The sequence below is a fragment of the Durotheca rogersii genome (genome assembly GCF_024521655.1).
Source record: "Durotheca rogersii strain YMJ 92031201 chromosome Unknown GGS23scaffold_5, whole genome shotgun sequence".
In the NCBI taxonomy this organism is placed as follows: Eukaryota; Fungi; Ascomycota; class Sordariomycetes; order Xylariales; family Xylariaceae; genus Durotheca; species Durotheca rogersii.
The window spans coordinates 1,702,592-1,721,357 of record NW_026251236.1 but is presented as its reverse complement, the minus strand read 5'-3'; the positions used below and the strand labels follow the sequence as shown (position 1 = coordinate 1,721,357).

The 18,766-nt window shown below is 56.2% G+C and overlaps 3 protein-coding genes across 3 annotated transcripts; all 3 read left to right on the top strand.

The window, feature by feature from the left end:
- Window positions 1-1,414: 1,414 nt before the first annotated feature.
- On the top strand, window positions 1,415-2,268 carry GGS23DRAFT_559128 (uncharacterized protein). The gene is made up of 2 exons (XM_051515796.1): window positions 1,415-1,511; window positions 1,577-2,268. The coding sequence occupies exon 2, from the start codon at window positions 1,972-1,974 to the stop codon at window positions 2,242-2,244; it is 273 nt and encodes a 90-aa protein (XP_051374115.1). The 5' UTR covers window positions 1,415-1,511; window positions 1,577-1,971; the 3' UTR covers window positions 2,245-2,268.
- Window positions 2,269-4,640: 2,372 nt separating this feature from the next.
- GGS23DRAFT_425810 (flavin-binding monooxygenase) lies at window positions 4,641-7,307 on the top strand. The gene is made up of 6 exons (XM_051513803.1): window positions 4,641-5,036; window positions 5,108-5,303; window positions 5,398-5,559; window positions 5,616-5,761; window positions 5,824-5,865; window positions 5,958-7,307. Exons 1-6 carry the CDS (start codon window positions 4,829-4,831, stop codon window positions 6,971-6,973), a joined length of 1,770 nt encoding a protein of 589 aa, XP_051374114.1. The 5' UTR covers window positions 4,641-4,828; the 3' UTR covers window positions 6,974-7,307.
- A 4,348-nt stretch (window positions 7,308-11,655) lies between these two features.
- On the top strand, window positions 11,656-17,402 carry GGS23DRAFT_425731 (ABC-2 type transporter-domain-containing protein). Its single transcript, XM_051513801.1, has 3 exons — window positions 11,656-16,276; window positions 16,347-16,704; window positions 16,854-17,402. Exons 1-3 carry the CDS (start codon window positions 12,119-12,121, stop codon window positions 17,027-17,029), a joined length of 4,692 nt encoding a protein of 1,563 aa, XP_051374113.1. The 5' UTR covers window positions 11,656-12,118; the 3' UTR covers window positions 17,030-17,402.
- Window positions 17,403-18,766: the final 1,364 nt, after the last annotated feature.

Genomic DNA, 18,766 nt, shown 5'->3' with positions numbered 1-18,766 from the left:
TAGCACAGCAGAACAATAAGACGAAGAATGAACGATTGGCCGAAACGGGGAAGGGGGGCCGGTTTGGGTCGATGAATCGGGATCGCAAGGAACAAAGGGCAGGCCAGTCGACTCCGGTACGGATGACTGTCGCGCGGTCGTTGCGCGGATGTGTGCGTGTTGAAGTGTTGTGGTTAGCAGGATCCCGGGCGGGAAAAGAATTGGTAGCTGGGCTGAGGAGAATATGGGGGAGGTGTGGAATGCACTGGCTGGCAAGAGAGCGAGCTAGAAGCCCATCGGGTTTAATTTCGATTTACATTAGGCCAGACGGCGGCCAGATACGAGCGGATGTACTGGCGAAGTATCGACACGGCTGATCTCAGCGCACAAGGTACCTGGTCCCTCCGCTAGACGGACCCGGCCTGGCAAGTGTCCGGGTAAGAAAAGGTGGTACCTGGTCTAAAAGCCTTAGCACGACGAGTGACCGGAAACCCTGAAGAGAGAGATCCCTGGATGGAGGTCGACCCAGGCCCCGGGGGGGGGGGGGAGGGGCGCTATCAGGTGCTTACCTACCTAGGTACCTCTTGTCTGGATTATGGATTTGTAAGTACCCGGTAACGCGTCTGTTAGCGGAGGTAAGATGCTGCGGTCTACCTACAGCAACCTCGAGGCTACCTAGGTAGCTAAGACCGGTTCGGCGGCAGCCTACGTGCCCATGACAAGCTATAGAGTTAGGCCGGTAGGTTACCCTACATATATGAGTAGGCATGTCCAGGCGACGATGCGACGATGCGATGATGCGCCCATCAAGCGACCTTAGGTACCTGACCTATGGGGTGGGTGGATACCTGCCTGCCCACCGTACTCTGTATGTACCTACATACCTCCTCTCTACATACCTACCTATACAAGTAAAGCCCCGGCCCTATAAGGAGTCCTAGAGGGTCAATCTCGACGTCGTCACCTCCCGTCCCCTCCACTCGTACTTTACCTACCTCCTACCTTAGGTACCCGCCTATTGCCTGGGTGGTTAGCAGGTACCTGCATACTAGCCTAACCTACCTAAACCGCCCACCTGGTTCCATCTCAAGGCTCAACACTAGACTCGCACGTTTTTCTAACACCATCCCTTATGCTGGGCACTCGAGTGTTCGCAAGACGGCAATACCGAATCGAGGTTTAAAGAGCGGCTGCGGACCAATGTCGAGCGGGCCTAACCCGCAATAGGCAGTTGGGACGTATGCACTGTTTTGCGCTGTCCACTAAGATCGACCCTCTACTCGCACATGCGGGAGGGTGCTACGTTGTACCTAGGTGCCTCCATTCTAGCGTTTCTTCTCCGTCGAGGTATACCTACCTCTACAGATTACATTAGATCCCTCCTCTCCAGAACTGCCCGTCTGTACTGCCCTCTCTAACCTTGTACGTGCATATGCGTCGCCATTGCATCTTAGCATCCGACGCCTGTCCTCTTGTCACCCACCGTCCCGCATGTACCTAGGTAAAAGCCGTGGCCGCGCGCGCACGATTCCCTAATCTCACCAGAGGTCAGCTGCTCATCTTACACCTATGCTATATCATATAGATATATATGTACCTGACGTATTCTCCCACCTGCGCAACTACGAATGTTAGGTACCCGGCATAGGTGCGAATGTGTTTTGCCTGTCTCCGGGCAGCCAGTATGTGTATTTTAGGTGCTCACTTGTATGCGTATCAACCTGCCTACCTAACCTAGGTACCTAAAGGAGGTAGGAATCCCTCGCGCCTCTCCTTTGCCCACTAAACCTACTTCTACGTAGAGCGACGCACTCATTTGAGGCTCAGACGTGACGTCGAACGGCCAAGCTGCGGTACACGTGTAAATGGATTGGAATTGGTTGCATCTGAACGAGAGCACTTCAGCAACCAGCAAAATGCAGATCGCCGGTACCAGGAGCAGCACTGCGCGATGCATAGTACCTACGTACAACGACGCGCCGGCGATCCTGCATGTGCAGCCTCTTGTTCCTCTGTTTCGCTCCCGCTCATCTCACAGCTCTGGCTGAGAGATATGGACATTGCCGCCAAATCCAAGCAACAGAACACGGTCCACCGTCCTCGGTCATCATTGGCCGATTCCCCGTCCCCTGGCCGACTCTGACGACTCCCGACGATTTGGTGGTGGGATGCCGAGAAGAGAGCACGCGGACCAGGCCTGCGAAACGGAGGAGAAGAAGAAGCTTCTTGGCTTTCCCATCCTCGCCCGCTCTCCCTCTTCTATAAGGTTAATGATATACTTATCGTCGCTTCCGTCGGCGTCACCTCCGGCTGATATGTACCTTAGGTGAGTACGTATGAAAATAAGCTTAGGTACATTTTCCCCCCAGTACCACCCCTGAAATACCCCACCAGCCTCCCAACCTCTCGTATGCGCTCAATGCACGCACCTACATATACCTATACATAGTATGTACCTTATGAGTAGATTAGGAACCTATCTCCTACTAGCATACCCCATGTATCTATATACATGCCTGTAAAGTTGGGCAATCCCACAACCTCACTCTATAGGTACCTCTTTACTTACCTTTCATCAGTAGAAGGTAGTATACGTAAAACCCAATGCGCGCGAGTCGGATCATTTGGATTGTAATATATATACACATACAGATATAGGTATCTACGTGGTAGCTGTGCAGGCGCCTCACAGTTAGATCGCGTACTTGTATCTGGTGCCCCCCCCCCCGAGCTCCGGGCTGCAATGCTATGCTTAGGGTACCGAGTCCCTACCTGCCTACATGAGGTAGGTACATACGTACCCACCTACTTTGCAACGTACCCGCCACTTATATGAGGGAATACTCTCTCGCCCTCTCGCCAAATCCTATATTCATCTCGCCTAGCTGCCGTCTCCGAAAGAGAGGCCGTCCATCTCATCTTACTTTACCAGGCACATTCCATGGACGCTTATGCTCCCTTTCAGTATATAACTGTCGTTACTATTATGGGCTGTGATTCTACAGAGTCATATGACTTGCAGATGTTTTCGTGGTTCCAAGGTTCGAACCACCTTGCTCGCACCCCTGACATATGGTGATTAAAGATGGCGCCGCCGCCAGGGGACGGGGGGAGGGGGTTGCCTCGTGGGAAGGTAGGTATACCAAAAAAGTCCCGAAAGATTGGACCACTAACGATCTCTTCCCGGTACCCCGTTGTAGGAGAAGGGTTGGGCTCGCCGCCCGGAACGCGCAATAAGCTAAAAAGCGGCAAAGAAACTACTTGCGGCTGTGCGTGCAGAAATGATGAGGTTAGGCAATATTCAATCCACGACACAAAAGAGCGAGACGTCCGTGAACCACTACCCACCTTTGCGGGTTCGCTGGCGCGTGGCGGGAGAAACCCTCTCCTTGAAATCGGGTGGAAATGCATTGCCTGTCAGAGATATTAATAAACCCGGTCATATCAACCCACTACTAAACCTGTGCAAAACTTCTAGAAGCTTTTAGACAAACAACGATAGTTACGTACAAGTCGCGTTAACTTGCCAGCCAGACCTAGAACTGTAACCCAGCCCTGTCAACGCCAACGGTGCTCTGGTGGTGGAGACAAGTCGGGGGAAGGGGGGGGGGGGGGTTAGCTGCTTACGGTCGGGGAACCAACGTCCAACGTCGCCCTTCGAGGACGGTTGAAACCTCTCCAAAGGAAGATCCAATTGGCTTCTCTCCAATGTTTCATATATACTCGATTACCCAAAACAGACTCTGTGCATTAGTCCTATCTGGTGTTACTAGCCTGCGTCTTATCCCTGCCCGGGCAGCGCATGAATCGTCCCGCTTTGCCTCAAAGTCCGGGATCTAAGGCATATCCGTCGAGTTACTCCAGGTGTGCAAATCCTCCATATGCGGAATCGCACTCGCGCAGAGGCGCATGAAGCGTTATGACCGCAGACGTGAACACACAAGATGCGGCTACAGTTTGCGGAGCACGGGGCTCGGGGAGCCACCATTCGAGTCCGTATAACACAGCATAGGGGGATCACGTGTTCGGTCGGTATTCCTGTCCCGAATTACAAGAGGCTAGTTTAGTTCTCTGCGACGGTCCCAGGTGAAAAGGGCTAGTGCCAACTCCCATAAGCATGACGAATACGACCAGAGAGAACCACGGCATATGCCACGTCGATACCATCGTAATACCGTTGAGACGGCATTTCGTCTATCGAATATTTCATTGCTCGTTTCCATCGAGAGTCTCTCTGTCTCCGTGTCCGACCGGCTAACAGCGTTGCATCGCGAGCGGATACAGCACGGCACCTCACACCGGGAGATCTACGGGGACCCTCAGGAAAAATCCCAACTAATGTCTCGCTCAAGCATAGTTAGTATCCACGCTATTTTCGGCAACTCGTCCTCAGGACGTAGCCGGCTCACGCCCACGTTCACCTGGAGTAACTTTCTAGCCCGTCGAGAAGCACGGCAAGCTAGAAAGGCGTAGTTCTCCCCAGATCCTCGCCCAGTGTCACGCCGTTCCTGACGTAAGACGACTCCGAACAAAATAACCGAGGATTCGTCTGGTTTACTGCATCGGGATTAGCCCTCCGCTCCATACCCCACGTCGGATTGTATCATGCGAGGCTGCAATCCCGTCTCCGTGTCTCCAGTCTCGAAGTGCCGCGCAGCTCGGATTCCTAGATGCGGGGAAAAACGAACAGTCCAGTTCTCCAACAGTGGGACGCCACTGGGCGCGACGTAGGAGAGGACGATAGATAAGTAAGCGATGTCGAGATAACGAGAGAACCGCATTCGACATACCTACACGAGATCTTTTCCTCGTCGATTGTGCGCACGTCCACGTGAGCAGCTACGTCAAGATGGGATCTATCCAGAGTTCGACGCCGTTCCAGATTAAGGAGGCCCCGATCGATGGCCACCGTCCGATGAAAGTTCGCGTCATAGGCGCTGGGTACTCGGGCATCTATTTGGGAATTCGTATACCCGAGCGTCTGCGAAACATCGACCTGCAGATCTACGAGAAGAGCGACGCCGTAGGTGGCACCTGGTGGGTGAATCGGTATCCCGGTAAGGCTGCTGGTGTATCTTCCACCACGAAATATCCTTCCGCCAGCCGGCCTTACTTACACGTCGGCTAGGTTGCGCTTGTGACATTCCGGCACACTCGTACCAGTATTCATTCAACCCCAACCCTAACTGGTCCTCCTTCTACGCGCCGCAAAAGGAGATCTGCGCCTATCTCCAAGGCACCGCCGAGAAATTCGGTGTCCTCAGATTTGTGAAACTCTTGCACGAAGTGAAGTCCTGCCAGTGGGACGAAAACAGAAAGAAATGGTGCGTAGTACTATACCACACCCGTTATTTTCAACGAAAACAAAAACAAAAATAAACAGGAAGGAAAAAGTGAACAGCACTAATACGGGAGCAGGATTTTAACCGTCCATCGCACAGATACCGGGGAGACCCTCGAAGACGACGCAGACGTGTTGATCTCGGCCAGAGGCAACCTGAGCGACCCCGCGTGGCCCAAAATACCGGGCCTGGACTCCTTCAAGGGGGAGATCATGCACTCGGCAAAATGGAACGAGAAGTTAGCCCTCCAACCACCTTCCGGGACTGCGATTCCACTAACCGGCAAACCTATAGATACGATTTCAAGAATAAGAAAATCGGCGTTATCGGCAACGGGTCCAGCGCTATACAGATCGTCCCCAATCTACAAAAGGTCGAGGGTGCACACCTCTCGTGCTTCGTCAGAAGCAAGACGTGGATTACGAACCCCTTCGGAGAGAGTGAGTCCTCACCCCGAGCCGATGATGCAGACCTCTCGAGCCTCTAACAGCGACGGGAGCAGACGTGATGAGAAAACTGGGGCTGGATCCCAACAAGCTAGAATGTAAGTGAACCCCGAGACGGAAGAGGCAGAAGCAGAGGCTCGGGATGTCCACGGTCGGCGGCTTACCATCTCGTTTCCTCGAAACGCCACAGTCTCGGAGGAGCAGCGGAAAGAGTTTGCCACGAACCCGGAGAAGTTCTTCGACTTCCGGCGCATCATCGAGGTCGACGGCAACACGATCCACGAGGTGTCGATCCGCGGCTCGGCGATGCAGCTGGGCGGCATCGCGGCCTTCGCGGCGGCGATGCGCGCGCGGCTGGCCAAGAAGCCCGAGATCGCGGACTTCCTGATCCCGGCGTTCGGGATCGGCTGCCGGCGGGCGACGCCGGGGCCGGGGTACCTGGAGGCGCTGGCGGCGGACAACGTCGACTTCGTGACGGACCCGATCGCGGCGGTGACGCCGACGGGGGTGTCGCTGGCGTCGGGGCGGGCGGTGGCGCTGGACGCGCTGGTGTGCGCGACGGGGTTCAACACGTCGTCGGCGCCGCCGTTCGAGGTGCGGGGGCGGGGCGGGGTGACGCTGGGGGAGCGGTTCGCGCCGCACCCGACGGCGTACCTGTCGGTGGCGGTGGACGGGTTCCCGAACCTGTTCCTGATGCTGGGGCCGAACTCGGCGATCGGGTCGGGGTCGCTGACGGTGATCCTGGAGCGGGAGGGCGACTACGCGGTGAAGTGCATCCGCAAGCTGCAGAAGGAGGACTACGCGGCGATGGCGGTGAAGCCGGAGCGCGTGCGCGACTGGGACGCGTACTGCGCCGAGTACTTCCGCCGCACCGTCTACACGGACGACTGCCACAGCTGGTACAAGTCCGCCGGCGGCGACGGCGACCGCATCGTCGGCCTGTGGCCCGGCAGCACCATGCACGCGCTCGAGGCCCTGCGCGCGCCGCGCTGGGAGGACTACGACTGGGAGAGCGTCGACGGCCCCGCCGCGAACCGCCTGCGCTGGCTCGGCAACGGCTGGAGCCTCACGCACACCCCCGCCCAGGCCGAGGGCGAGTACCTCGGCGACCCGGCCTGGTACATCCACCCCCGCTTCCTCGACATCCCGCTGCCGGGCCGCCCCGAGGAGGCCGAGGAGTACAAGGCGCTGCCGTTCTCCCACTAAGACAACCGGGCAGCTACTGCTGCTGCTTAGGCTGGAGGACCCGAGGGGGCCGGTTCGGTTCGCTAGAGAGCGTGGTTTCTAGATCTAGACGGCATGACGCGCGCGGTACTCTCTCTGTCGGCACATACATACACGCATATATACGGGTATATAATTTGGATCCCGGGGAGTGGCATGATATACAAGTCACCAGTCTCGTTAGATAGTTAAGTTTGGTGAAGTTCGTACCTACGTTTACCTGCTCTATGTAGACAGTAGTCTATTTACCTACAGTCGAATTTTGGCAATTTGGATCCGTGTTAGCGGGATGCCTGCCATTGTAGGTGACGCTCCGGCCCCCTCTTTGGACATTTACGTTCTCTCTACTTTGCCTAACCCGGAGGCGTGTAAGTCATGAGCGGGCACGTGCAGAGATGCGTTGTATTGCGATGTTTCCAGATGGGGCTTCATACGGTTGACGTCGTCAGCATGTTTACTAGGAAATCCTTCGTAGAGCCAGCTAAGAGCTTTCTGTCGGACCTTGGGGGGTGGGTTGCGTGCTAGGGTTATTTAGGCCATGCCCTTCCTTAATAGGGCGGAATACTATTGACGAGCTACGTCTAGGTGATGACCGGGCTTACACGACCAGCTACGGCTACAGTAAGAAGGCCAGGGTGCATGGGGATGAAGCGTGAATATACTAGGCTAGCCTCGGGGGGTGGTTGGCAACCCAGCTGCCCGATACGGCACAGGACGCCGCCTTGATTGGTGAGTATAGGAAGGAGGCATGTACGTCAGGGCATCTAACAAGGGTAAGGCGATGCGGGGAAAAGACTGGGATAGATAGTTATGGCCAAGTATATGCCTACGTGAACACCGCCGTGTTTTCATAGGAAACACGAGAACGCTGCATTCGACTGCCGGCAGCCCCTGGCTTCATTTGCCGGTGGCTATTATCTACAGGCCGGTCCCAGACTCAAGGGCAGCTTGGGTATGGCTCCTTGGTGCAATACGAGGCACAATATGGGGGCACACGAGAGCGGCTGGGCAATCTCCGCGGAGGTAGGGGATCTCTATCGGGGCGCGTCTCGTGGGGCTGTCCGTTGGAGTGGCTCGGCTCTACATATCGGGGTTTGGCGGACCGTCTCCTCCACCGTGGCTGTATCAGCAGGAACACATCGTGACAACGTCCCCGCCGTAGCCGTCCGCGTTGTGATGTGATAGGTACGTCAAGTGGCATACTACGGATAGGTAGCTTTCGCGCTGTGCGTGCGGGCTTTTGCACTCGGCATAAACGAGATCGGTAGGCCTTTAGAGGTCCTCAGCTCGGCGCCCTGCCTACCGGCCTAGGATTTGCGACTGTTTACTGTTGTATGCTTCTGTGTGCCGTGCGGATGGACTGGGAGTGGATGGGATCGGATACGAAGCTTGGCTGGTGCGGAACGCGCACGGATGAGGGACCGCCGGCAAGGGCATCCCCTAGATCCTGGCCTGGCTCTCTCCGACGGCTGGACTCTCGATCGCTACCCTTTCGTGCCTAGGCCTAAGTGACGATGCCGAATTAACGTTAAATGTGCCAGTTGAGCGGTTTATGCACCATCGTGCGCTATTTGTCTTCCGAGGTGCCATTGAGTTCACAGGTTGGACTCATAGATAGGCCACGAAAATTGACTCTTCATCTAGGAACCGATGAATTATTACCGCTTCGGAAACAGGATGGAGCCGGTAGATATCATCGGTGTACATTTGGGTGCGTTGACCGAGTGGTGCACGATGCGGGCAGCTACGTGAGGTTTCGTAGATATGTAGGGGTAGGTATGTCCCCGTATGTATGTATCTTGGACGCAGGTCTACAGAAAACACGTTAGCAGAGCGTACGTTGCAATCGTCTGGGCACACACCCCCTATTATTTCCAACAGTGCGGGCTAAGGAATGCAATATGCGGTTCCGTCAGCTCCCCAAATCGGTGCATCGGGTAATGGTAGTAAAGTCGACAGTGGAATGTCTCTCGACTTACTGGAGTATTCATGTAGTTAATTCAAGCTATTAAAAAAAGGAAAAGGAAAGAAAGAAAACCCGAAAAGGGAGAGACGGGAAGGGATTCTACAACCCGCCACGATTGGAGCCTTTAGATCCGTGGCCAGCATTTTATAACGAGACTCGTGCAAGTGCCCATGCAGGCGCAAACTGACTCTGGGGTATTGCACGTCTCGGGCAGTAAATCCCTCTGGGTCTATCGTGGCTGCGTTTGGGCCTTCTAGATCGCTCGGGGAAGACGTGAGAGACCGTTGTGCTGTCGCGTCCACACACTCGCGCGGTGTTCGGGGTCCGTGATAGAGTCAGCATCCGCACCAATGAGGGAAAATTCTAGAATAGTAAGGGGGGTGGGTATGACGATGACCAAGCAGGGCGGATAAGAAGCTTCTATTCCTGACAAATCCTTGCCTGTGTTCTCGTTTCTACACGCCCCTCCACGTGCGTGATCGGTGGTGAAACTGGGCGCGCCCGTCGTTTCGTCTCAGCGTCCTTCTCTCTGCAAGCCCACCTGAGCCAGCTAGCTGGAGAGGAGCAGTGCCACCCGGAGTCATCGGCTTCTTGATATAACCCGAGATCGCCAGAGAAAGCAAACACGGATATCCGTACCGCAGCATTACGCCAACATATTGCCTAGTGGCTAGGGGATGACGATGACTTCCTGCCACGTATGTGTGAGCGTCCAGTAACTCCGGATAGGGGCTGTGTGGTGAGAATATGGGCAAAGAGCCGTCGCGCCCCCTCCCATAATTTATACCTAGGGCGACCCTTGATCCGTCCGACGACGATCTCGCGCTGCGGCATTCCGGTGTTGCCGATGCTCCTCTACGCGCGCGATGGCAGGGCAAGTCAGATCGCTGCAACTTCTTACCAGGAGACGGGATCGCGACGCGCTCGCTCTTAGGGCACGTCAGAATGCGTCTGCCGGGCCGAAATATGCATTTCTCGCCGGCACAGTGTCTAAAATTAAGACTAGGCGCCGAGAACGTGGGTATTCCTGACGCTTACCAGACTCGCGGAGACCACCCCCTAGAATATACCCCGAGCAGAGACAAAAACACGCGGTTGACTTGGGGATAGTGATAAGCCTGTAAGGAATTGTCATTTCTAGAGCCATTGTACTTTCGGAGTGCGCTGGGCCACTTGAAGATGTGTTAAACCGTTCGGATTGAAGTTACCTAGATTCGTAACGGGTCCAGGTAACGGCGCGGGAGAAGCCTGGACTGAAGCTCTTCAGCGAGCGTAACATCCTACTCACAGTTAATATTAGAGGCCGGGAGGCTCATGTCTTCTTTCTTATTCCCACCCCCTTTTTTATATAAAAGAAAAACCTCGACCAATTCAACCAAAAAATACTTGGGTAGTCTTCTAAAGTCGGTCAGGCTCTACTACGCCCCAAGACATCGCGCCCTTCTGCGAACCGAGTCTCGTCGTAGGTTCTCCTGGCTCTTGTGTTGCTTTCCGAACAGGGGTAAAATGAATAATAGTAGCTGCAAGAATATTATGTGGCTTTTCGGAATCCCAACTTCTTGCGCCTATCCTCAGCCGCAGCGCGTTTGAATCATTATGATTGATGCATGACTGGCTGACTGACTGACCCCCTCGGCGGCAGGGCGTAGGTATGTAGCCGGCGTATTCGCTGTTTCTTCCCCACGGTACAGACACTGTCCACTTTGACCCCCAAATAGCAAAGTCTTGCCTCTCTGTGGTGCGCAATCTTGAGCCATCAACCGCAACGGATCTCTACGTTCTCCCGACCAGACGAGGGATTTAACACCGGCGAAGTTATGTTTATGCTAGCAAGATAATGCCGTTGTGTTCTTCACCGTTTCTCTTGTACACAACATGAATCAAGCTGGCGACACGTCGAGTCGGTCCCAACTCTCACGTTGGGGCGGTGGCTGTGAAAATCTATTGGACGGCCATATTGGCCGCATGAAACCGGGGCGATGATCGACATGCAGCATCCAGACCCGGGCGCACTGGAGGTTAGCTGGGGCCCGTCCAGCCAAGCAAAAGGGCTTCCAATTAGTCAGATATCTCGGCGGAGGGGGCGGGATGAGGTGAATATGATGTAGGGAGCTGGGCGGGCAGCCTGCCTACATGGTACTGTACGGGTTTTGTCGCGTAGTTACCGTCGTAAACTCCAGACTTAACGCCGGGTGGCTCTGAAACATGTTGCTCTGAGTGAGATCGTCCCTTTTCTCAGTTCGGTTCTCCCGTCTGGTCGGCGGGAGGGAAGGGGGGTAGCTACCGATCTTGGTGGTATCTCACCCCCACGATTGGCGAGGATGACAAGCCACCGAACAGAAACCCCAGCCGAAACAAGGCAATCCCGTTCTGTCCGGTGTCTTGCCGTCTGTAGTTATTGGCCTGGCTGACTGAGCTCACCGACGTGTCGACGCAATCAACCTGCTCCCCCTATCAGCCTCCCAGGAACCACGGAACGGCTCCAGTCAGCGAACGGTGGCCTATCAACCCTTACGAGCCGTGAGTCACGGTGCGTTGGGTTAGCTACACACCTTCGATACTGTGGCAGGGTCAGATCGCGACTGTGGAACTCGATGCTCTTGTACTTTGTGGATTACCCGGGAAGGGCACCCGGCTGGGCTGGGCTAGCTCAAGCTTGTAGCGAGGATGGTGTCTGCCTGAGAGACAATTAGAAGTATGCAATCGGGGTCAGCTTAGACGATCCCCCCTATATACTCAAATTTTATCCTAGGCTGCCTGTCCTTGCTGCGTATATTGCTTAACAATATCTCCTGATTATCAATCTGGCCTCGGGACGGAGCGAACAAAGAATCGTCTCCGCATACTAAAGCTAGGCCCTATCTAGCCCCCCATATAAGTCCATCTCTCTCTCAGATGTGGCGGACTCATCGAGAATAAAGGACGCGATTTGGACACCGGTGCTGGCTATCCCCCGTTACGTCTGGCCTCGTCGTGGAATCTTTCTACCCGGTCGAAGAAGCAGCCCGTTATCCCGCTACGACTGGGTTACGCGAGCCATCTGTAACCAGGAAGATCGTCACCGCCGCCGTTCTTATCCTCACTGTTTCGCATCAGTTTCCAGAATCGGGGGCAAACCTCTCCCGAAAGCTCTTTTTTAAGGGCAAAAAAAGTCGCCCGCCATGTGGGCTAGCACCATTGACACCGAGTCCATCCGCCGGACAGACTCCGGCAGGCCGAATCTATGGCATTCAGAGAGCGCCAGACCAGGTGCAAGTGGGAGTGCACCAGGTTTGGGTGCTCACGCCGACTCTAGTGGGTCCGACGAAGCTGTGAACGGAGAGGGTACTTGGGGTGAACGCGACGTCGGCGGTTTCGACGAGCAAGAGGCACGAGAGGAATTAGAGGTGCTACGACACAACCTCACGCAGCTTCACAGAACGAGGACCCGAGACACCCAGGCTAGCAGGCGCTTAACACAGGTCCGCACGGGTCGCAGTAGCGCGGCGGAGAATCCATCGAGACGGCACACGAGGCAGCTCGGGCCCGGGGACGAAGGGGCTGGCGACAAAGATGTAGTAGACGAAGAAGACGACTTTGAGCTGGGCAAGTTCATAATCGACGGTCACTTCGAGAAGCGTACGGAGTCCGGTTCTGCGAAGAGAGTCGGCGTCATTTACAAGAATCTCACGGTCAAGGGTGTTGGAAGTACCTCTTCTTTTGTCCGAACAATCCCAGATGCGGTAATCGGCACCTTCGGGCCTGATCTGTATCGTATCCTCTCTCGTTACATTCCCTTTCTCCGCTTCGGTAGAACTAAGCCGACGCGGACCTTGATTAACGACTTCACCGGATGTGTTCGCGACGGCGAGATGATGCTCGTCCTAGGCCGCCCTGGTTCCGGATGTAGTACCTTCCTCAAAGCCGCCAGCAACAATTGCGAATCGTTCGCCGCCGTGGAAGGAGAAGTATCCTACGGTGGCATCCCGGCAGCTAAGCAGAAGAAGATGTACCGGGGTGAGGTCAACTACAATCCCGAGGACGACATCCACTTCGCTTCGCTCAACGTTTGGCAGACCTTCACCTTCGCCCTCATGAACAAGACTAAACGGGCAGCTAAGGAGGAGATCCCGATCATTGCTAACGCGCTATTGAAAATGTTTGGTATCAGCCACACCAAGTACACGCTGGTCGGCGACGAGTACACGCGAGGAGTATCTGGTGGCGAGCGCAAGCGCGTGTCCATCGCCGAGACGCTGGCGTCGAAGTCGACAGTTATCGCGTGGGATAACTCGACTCGCGGGCTGGACGCCTCGACGGCCCTCGACTACGCCAAGTCTCTCCGCATCATGACCGACGTCAGCAACCGCACGACGCTCGTGACCCTGTACCAGGCCGGCGAGGGTATCTACGAGCTCATGGACAAGGTCCTCGTTATCGACCAGGGCCGACAGATATTCTCAGGGCCCGCCCGGGACGCCAAGCAGTACTTCACCGACCTCGGCTTCGCGTGCCCGGAGAGGCAGACGACGGCGGATTTCCTGACCGCCGTTACCGACCCCAACGAACGCCAGTTCCGGCCGGGATTCGAGGACCGGGCACCGAAGACGGCCGAGGAGCTCGAGAAGGCTTTCCGCGACTCGTCCAACTATCAAAAAATGCTGGACGACGTGCGCGACTACGAGGAGCACCTGCACCGCACCGATTTTGAGGACGCCAAGAAGTTCGAGGGTGCGGTCCAGGAGTCCAAGTCGAAGCACGTCAGCGAGAAGTCTCCGTACACGGTTTCGTTCTTCCGCCAGGTGATCGCGTGCACGGAGAGGGAGTTCTGGCTCCTCTTCGGCGACGTGACGACGCTGTGGACCAAGTTCTTCATCATTGTCTCGAACGGCCTCATCGTCGGCTCGATCTACTACGGCCAGCCCTTCTCCACCGCCGGAGCATTCTCTCGCGGCGGCGCGCTCTTCTTCTCCATCCTCTTCCTTGGCTGGCTGCAGCTGTCGGAACTGATGAGAGCCGTCTCGGGGCGGGCGGTCGTCTCCCGCCATCGAGATTACGCCTTCTACCGCCCGTCTGCCGTCTCGCTCGCCCGCGTCATTCAGGATATCCCGGTCGTCTTCGTTCAGGTCTGCATCTTCGGCTTGGCCATGTACTTCATGACCAACATGGATATGGATGTTAGCAAGTTCTGGATTTATCTGTTGTTCGTGTACACGACGACGATAACCATCACGGCTATGTATCGCATGTTCGCTAGTCTTTCCCCCGAAATCGATACGGCGGTGCGCTTCTCCGGTCTTGCACTCAATCTGCTCATCATCTATACGGGATACGTGATCCCCAAGACGCAACTGCTGAGAGACTACATCTGGTTCGGCTGGCTCTACTGGGTGAACCCCCTGGCCTACAGTTTCGAGGCCGTCTTGACAAGTGAGCTTTCGAATCGAGAAATGGAATGCGATCCCCAACAGCTCGTACCTCAGGGCCCCAATGCCCTTCCAGAGTATCAGGGCTGTTCTCTCGTCGGCTCTAGGGTTAACTCTCGTACGGTCGCCGGTAGTGATTATCTGGACGTCGGCCTCGGTTATAGTCGCGCCAACCTATGGCGAAACTTCGGTGTCGTAATCGCATTCGCGGTCCTATATATACTTGTCACGGTGATCGCGACGGAGCTGTTCGACTTCTCATCGGAAGGTGGCGGCGCCGTGATCTTCAAGAAGTCTCGCAAGGCCAAGAAGCAAGTGCAAAAGGCAGCTTCAGCCCCTGATGTCGAGAAGAATGTGGGCCACGAGAGTAGCGGGTCGTCCGCAACTAGAGTCGGCGAGTCTTCCGCGACGCCAGAGGAGCAGCTCGATGCTCTTGGACAGCTCACAAATAGCAACTCGATCTTCACGTGGAGGGACGTCGAATACACAGTTCCTTACCTCGGCGGCGAGCGCAAGCTCCTAAACAAGGTGAACGGTTACGCCAAACCTGGCATCATGGTCGCGCTGATGGGCGCTTCCGGTGCTGGAAAGTCGACGCTTCTGAACACGCTGGCGCAGCGTCAGCGTGTTGGCGTCGTCTCGGGCGAAATGTTCGTCGACGGCCATCCTCTAGACCCGGATTTCCAGCGCAATACAGGATTCTGCCTCCAGGGTGATCTCCACGATGGCACTCAAACGATTCGCGAGGCCATCGAATTCTCGGCGCTACTAAGGCAAGAGGCTTCGATACCCCGGGCGGAGAAAATCGCCTACGTAGACAAGATCATCGACCTGCTCGAGCTCAACGACCTACAGGATGCCATCATCAGCTCCCTCGGCGTCGAGCTGCGGAAACGGCTTACCATCGGTGTTGAGCTGGCCGCGAAGCCCTCCCTACTCCTATTCCTAGACGAGCCTACTTCGGGCCTAGATTCGCAGTCCGCGTTCTCCATCATCACGTTCCTGAGGAAGCTTTGCGCCGCCGGGCAGGCCATCGTCTGCACGATCCACCAGCCAAGCTCGGTCCTGATCCAGCAGTTCGACATGGTGCTCGCGCTGAACCCGGGCGGAAACACGTTCTACTTCGGGCCCATCGGCGAGAACGGCCAGGACGTGATCAACTACTTCGCGGAACGCGGCGCCGAGTGCCCGCCGGGCAAGAACGTCGCCGAGTTCCTGCTCGAGACGGCCGCGCGGCCGCACAAGCGCCCCGACGGCACTAAGATCGACTGGAACGAGGAGTGGCGGAACAGCGAGCAGGCAGAGAGGGTGGTCGAGGAGATCGAGGGCCTCAAGCGGAGCCGCAGCACGGCGCATCCGCAGCAGCACCCCAAGCCGGACGCCAAGACGGGGTCGCGAGAGTACGCGGCCTCTGACTGGGCGCAGACGGTGGAGCTTACGAAGCGCATGTTCCGGCAGCACTGGCGCGACCCGGCGTACGTGTATGGGAAGCTGTTCGTGGCGGTGATCATCGGCATCTTCAACGGGTTCACGTTCTGGAAGCTAGGCAACACTGTCCAGGACATGGAGAACCGGATGTTCACGCCCTTCTTGATCATCATGATCCCGCCGACGGTGGTCAACGCGGTCGTGCCTAAGTTCTACACCAACATGTCGCTGTGGCAGGCGCGCGAGTATCCGTCGCGCATCTACGGCTGGTTCGCCTTCTGCACGGCCAACGTCATCGTCGAGCTGCCCTCTGCCATCATCTCCGGCACCCTGTACTGGCTCCTGTGGTACTGGCCGACCGGCCTGCCCAGCGAGAGTTCCGTCTCGGGATACACATACCTGATGACCATCCTCTTCTTCCTGTTCGTCACCAGCTGGGGCCAGTGGATCTGCGCGTTCGCCCCCAGCTTCACCGTCATCTCCAACGTGAGTGGCCCCCCCTCGCCGTTCGCTCGTATGTACCGTGAGATAGGTTGCTAACATACGGGATGCGCAGGTGCTGCCTTTCTTCTTTGTCATGTTCGGCCTGTTCAACGGCGTCGTGCAGCCGTACTCGCTGCTGCCGGTCTTCTGGAGGTACTGGATGTACTACGTGAACCCGTCGACGTACTGGGTCGGCGGCGTGCTGGCGGCGACGCTCGACGGCATCCCCGTCCAGTGCGATCCTGCAGAGACGGCCCAGTTCGACGCGCCCCCGAACCAGACCTGCCAGTCATACGCAGGCACGTTCGCACAGGCCGCTGGAGGCTACCTTCTCAACCCCGACGCGACGAGCGACTGTCAATACTGTCCGTACACCGTCTCGAACCAGTATCTCACCACGCTCAACATCAACGCCGACGAGAAATGGCGAGGTATGTGGCTCCATTCCCCGGTCCCCTTCCCCCCTTTTCCCTTTCTCTCATCCTCGCCCCCTTCCTTCTTCCTTTCCTTCGCGGAATCAACGCGTCCTGCGTGCATGCACTACAAGTACACGTGCTAACGATGGGCGGTGCGTTCGCAGACTTCGGCATCTTCCTAGCCTTCTGCGTGTCCAACTGGGCGCTCATCTACTTCTTCATCTACACGGTGCGCGTGCGCGGCTGGTCCTTCGGCTTAGGCGCCGTGTTCGGCGCTCTAGGCAAGCTTGTTGACGTGCTCAAGAAACCGTTCCAGCGCTCCACCGCCAGGGAGGCTTGATCAGACCCATTCGTTAACCTACCCTGCGTGCACAGTCACACGCACGCCCTCCCCCTCCGCACGCGCATTGGTCCCTCTCTACTTACCCACGCCCGTTAGCGGTGCGCGTCCGGGGAGGAGGAGGATTGTGCGCGCGGGCGCGTAAGGAACACCAATGCGCAGCATAAACTGCCTCGGAACGACAGCTTCCCTCGCGCCGCTGGCCCGGGCTATCCTTAGTCCTCTCGCTGAGGGGGCGGCTAGAGAGGTACTACGTAGTTTGTCAACGCCAAGGATGGGCTCGCCACGCGAGTCGGATAGCGCCTCGCTGCCCGACGTTAGAGCTAGAGAGCTAAAGGTTCTCGATTTTCCCCGTTGTAATGATTTGCGAAGACCGGGATGGAGACGGGAGCGTTCTGGCCCGGGCCAGAGTAGAGTGGAGGTTCGAAGACCCGGGCGAGAGATCAACTGACTCGAGCTCGAATGCGTGTTAGCGTTGTCAGATTCGCGGGGAGAAGGAGAGTCGCCTGACTGCCTGTTACATTCGAGCTTCGGCGTTTACGGGGGGACGAAGACAAAAAAGAGAGGTTGTTCGGGGTTTATTTCACGAGACAGAATAGGGGCAGATGAGATTCGTGTAAAATCGCGGTTACGGAGGCCTCCGTCTGATGAGCGTATATTAAAAAGTTGAATGACTACAAATTTAGGAAATTTCCATCTTCACCGCTGTACCGTGATGACACTGGCGTCGCATGTAAGTGGTAACCCTACCGATGCCAACCCTGTCCGGACCTACAGCCTACGCAACGCGCAAAGAGCACACACAACCGCGGTTGTGTTGTCACGGCGAGCATGGCTGTAGGTCGTACGATGGCCACCTTGTCTGCAAGTAGACACCGAACCACTCTCTTTTCTGTTCTTCCCTCCTCGTAGCAAATCACCGGCGGGTGACACAGGACCACGGTGTCAGTATGGACAGCACAGAAAAAGATGGCTAGGATTCGGACCCTCGCTCTCTCTTTCGCTCTCTCTCGCCAAGTGGCATGACCAAGAGATGCGACGAGAGGATGGCCGTCGAGATAGAGCTGCATGCAGCAGCGCTGCCAATGTCCTAAGGATTCTCCTGGGCATAGGTAATACATCTAGGCACGCATGCATCTCAACAACACCGGCACCAACAGCAACGGCATGAGGGCCGCAAGGCTCTGGTTCCTGGGTTGGTACTTACTAACTATATCGCGATCTCCTATAACGGACTGCCGTTCTAGACCCCTGGGGAAAGGCGACGGGAAGGGTGACCTTGCATCCGCGGATGGTTTTTTGTCCTCTTTTTTTTTCTTTCTTTTTTTTTCCTGCCTTGTAGCCCCTTCGTTGGTGTCACAAAAGAATGATACAACGTCCACGGCGATCGAGGCGCACTCCCGCCGCCAAGACGCAGGCCTTTGGCTGCGTAAGAGAAAGCGATCGATGTACGCGTTTCACACGCCTCGAAGGAATACTTAGTGGCATTGGCCGGCTCTAGCAAATGGCTCATCCAGGGCCGCGCGGCATACGACCGCGGCTCGGACGCACTTGCGCGGACAGAGCAAGAGACCCCCCCGATCCTTAAGAGATATTGGATGCGAGGCTTATTGTTCCTGACCGAGGACCGCCGAGTGAGTCAGTCAGTTAGTCAGAGCCATCACCTTCTGTCATTTCTCTCTTTTCCCTTTCCGTCTGCCTGGCTCTATCCACACACTGAATCTTAGCCGAAGTCGC

Coding starts and splice junctions, on each gene's coding strand:
- GGS23DRAFT_559128 (XM_051515796.1), top strand. CDS start 1,972: ATGTGCAGCCTCTTGTTCCTCTGTTTCGCTCCCGCTCATCTCACAGCT.
- GGS23DRAFT_425810 (XM_051513803.1), top strand. CDS start 4,829: ATGGGATCTATCCAGAGTTCGACGCCGTTCCAGATTAAGGAGGCCCCG. Junction 5,762..5,823: donor TACGAACCCCTTCGGAGAGA/GTGAGTCCTCAC, acceptor CGACGGGAGCAG/ACGTGATGAGAAAACTGGGG. Junction 5,866..5,957: donor GGATCCCAACAAGCTAGAAT/GTAAGTGAACCC, acceptor GAAACGCCACAG/TCTCGGAGGAGCAGCGGAAA.
- GGS23DRAFT_425731 (XM_051513801.1), top strand. CDS start 12,119: ATGTGGGCTAGCACCATTGACACCGAGTCCATCCGCCGGACAGACTCC. Junction 16,277..16,346: donor GCTTCACCGTCATCTCCAAC/GTGAGTGGCCCC, acceptor CGGGATGCGCAG/GTGCTGCCTTTCTTCTTTGT. Junction 16,705..16,853: donor CGCCGACGAGAAATGGCGAG/GTATGTGGCTCC, acceptor GTGCGTTCGCAG/ACTTCGGCATCTTCCTAGCC.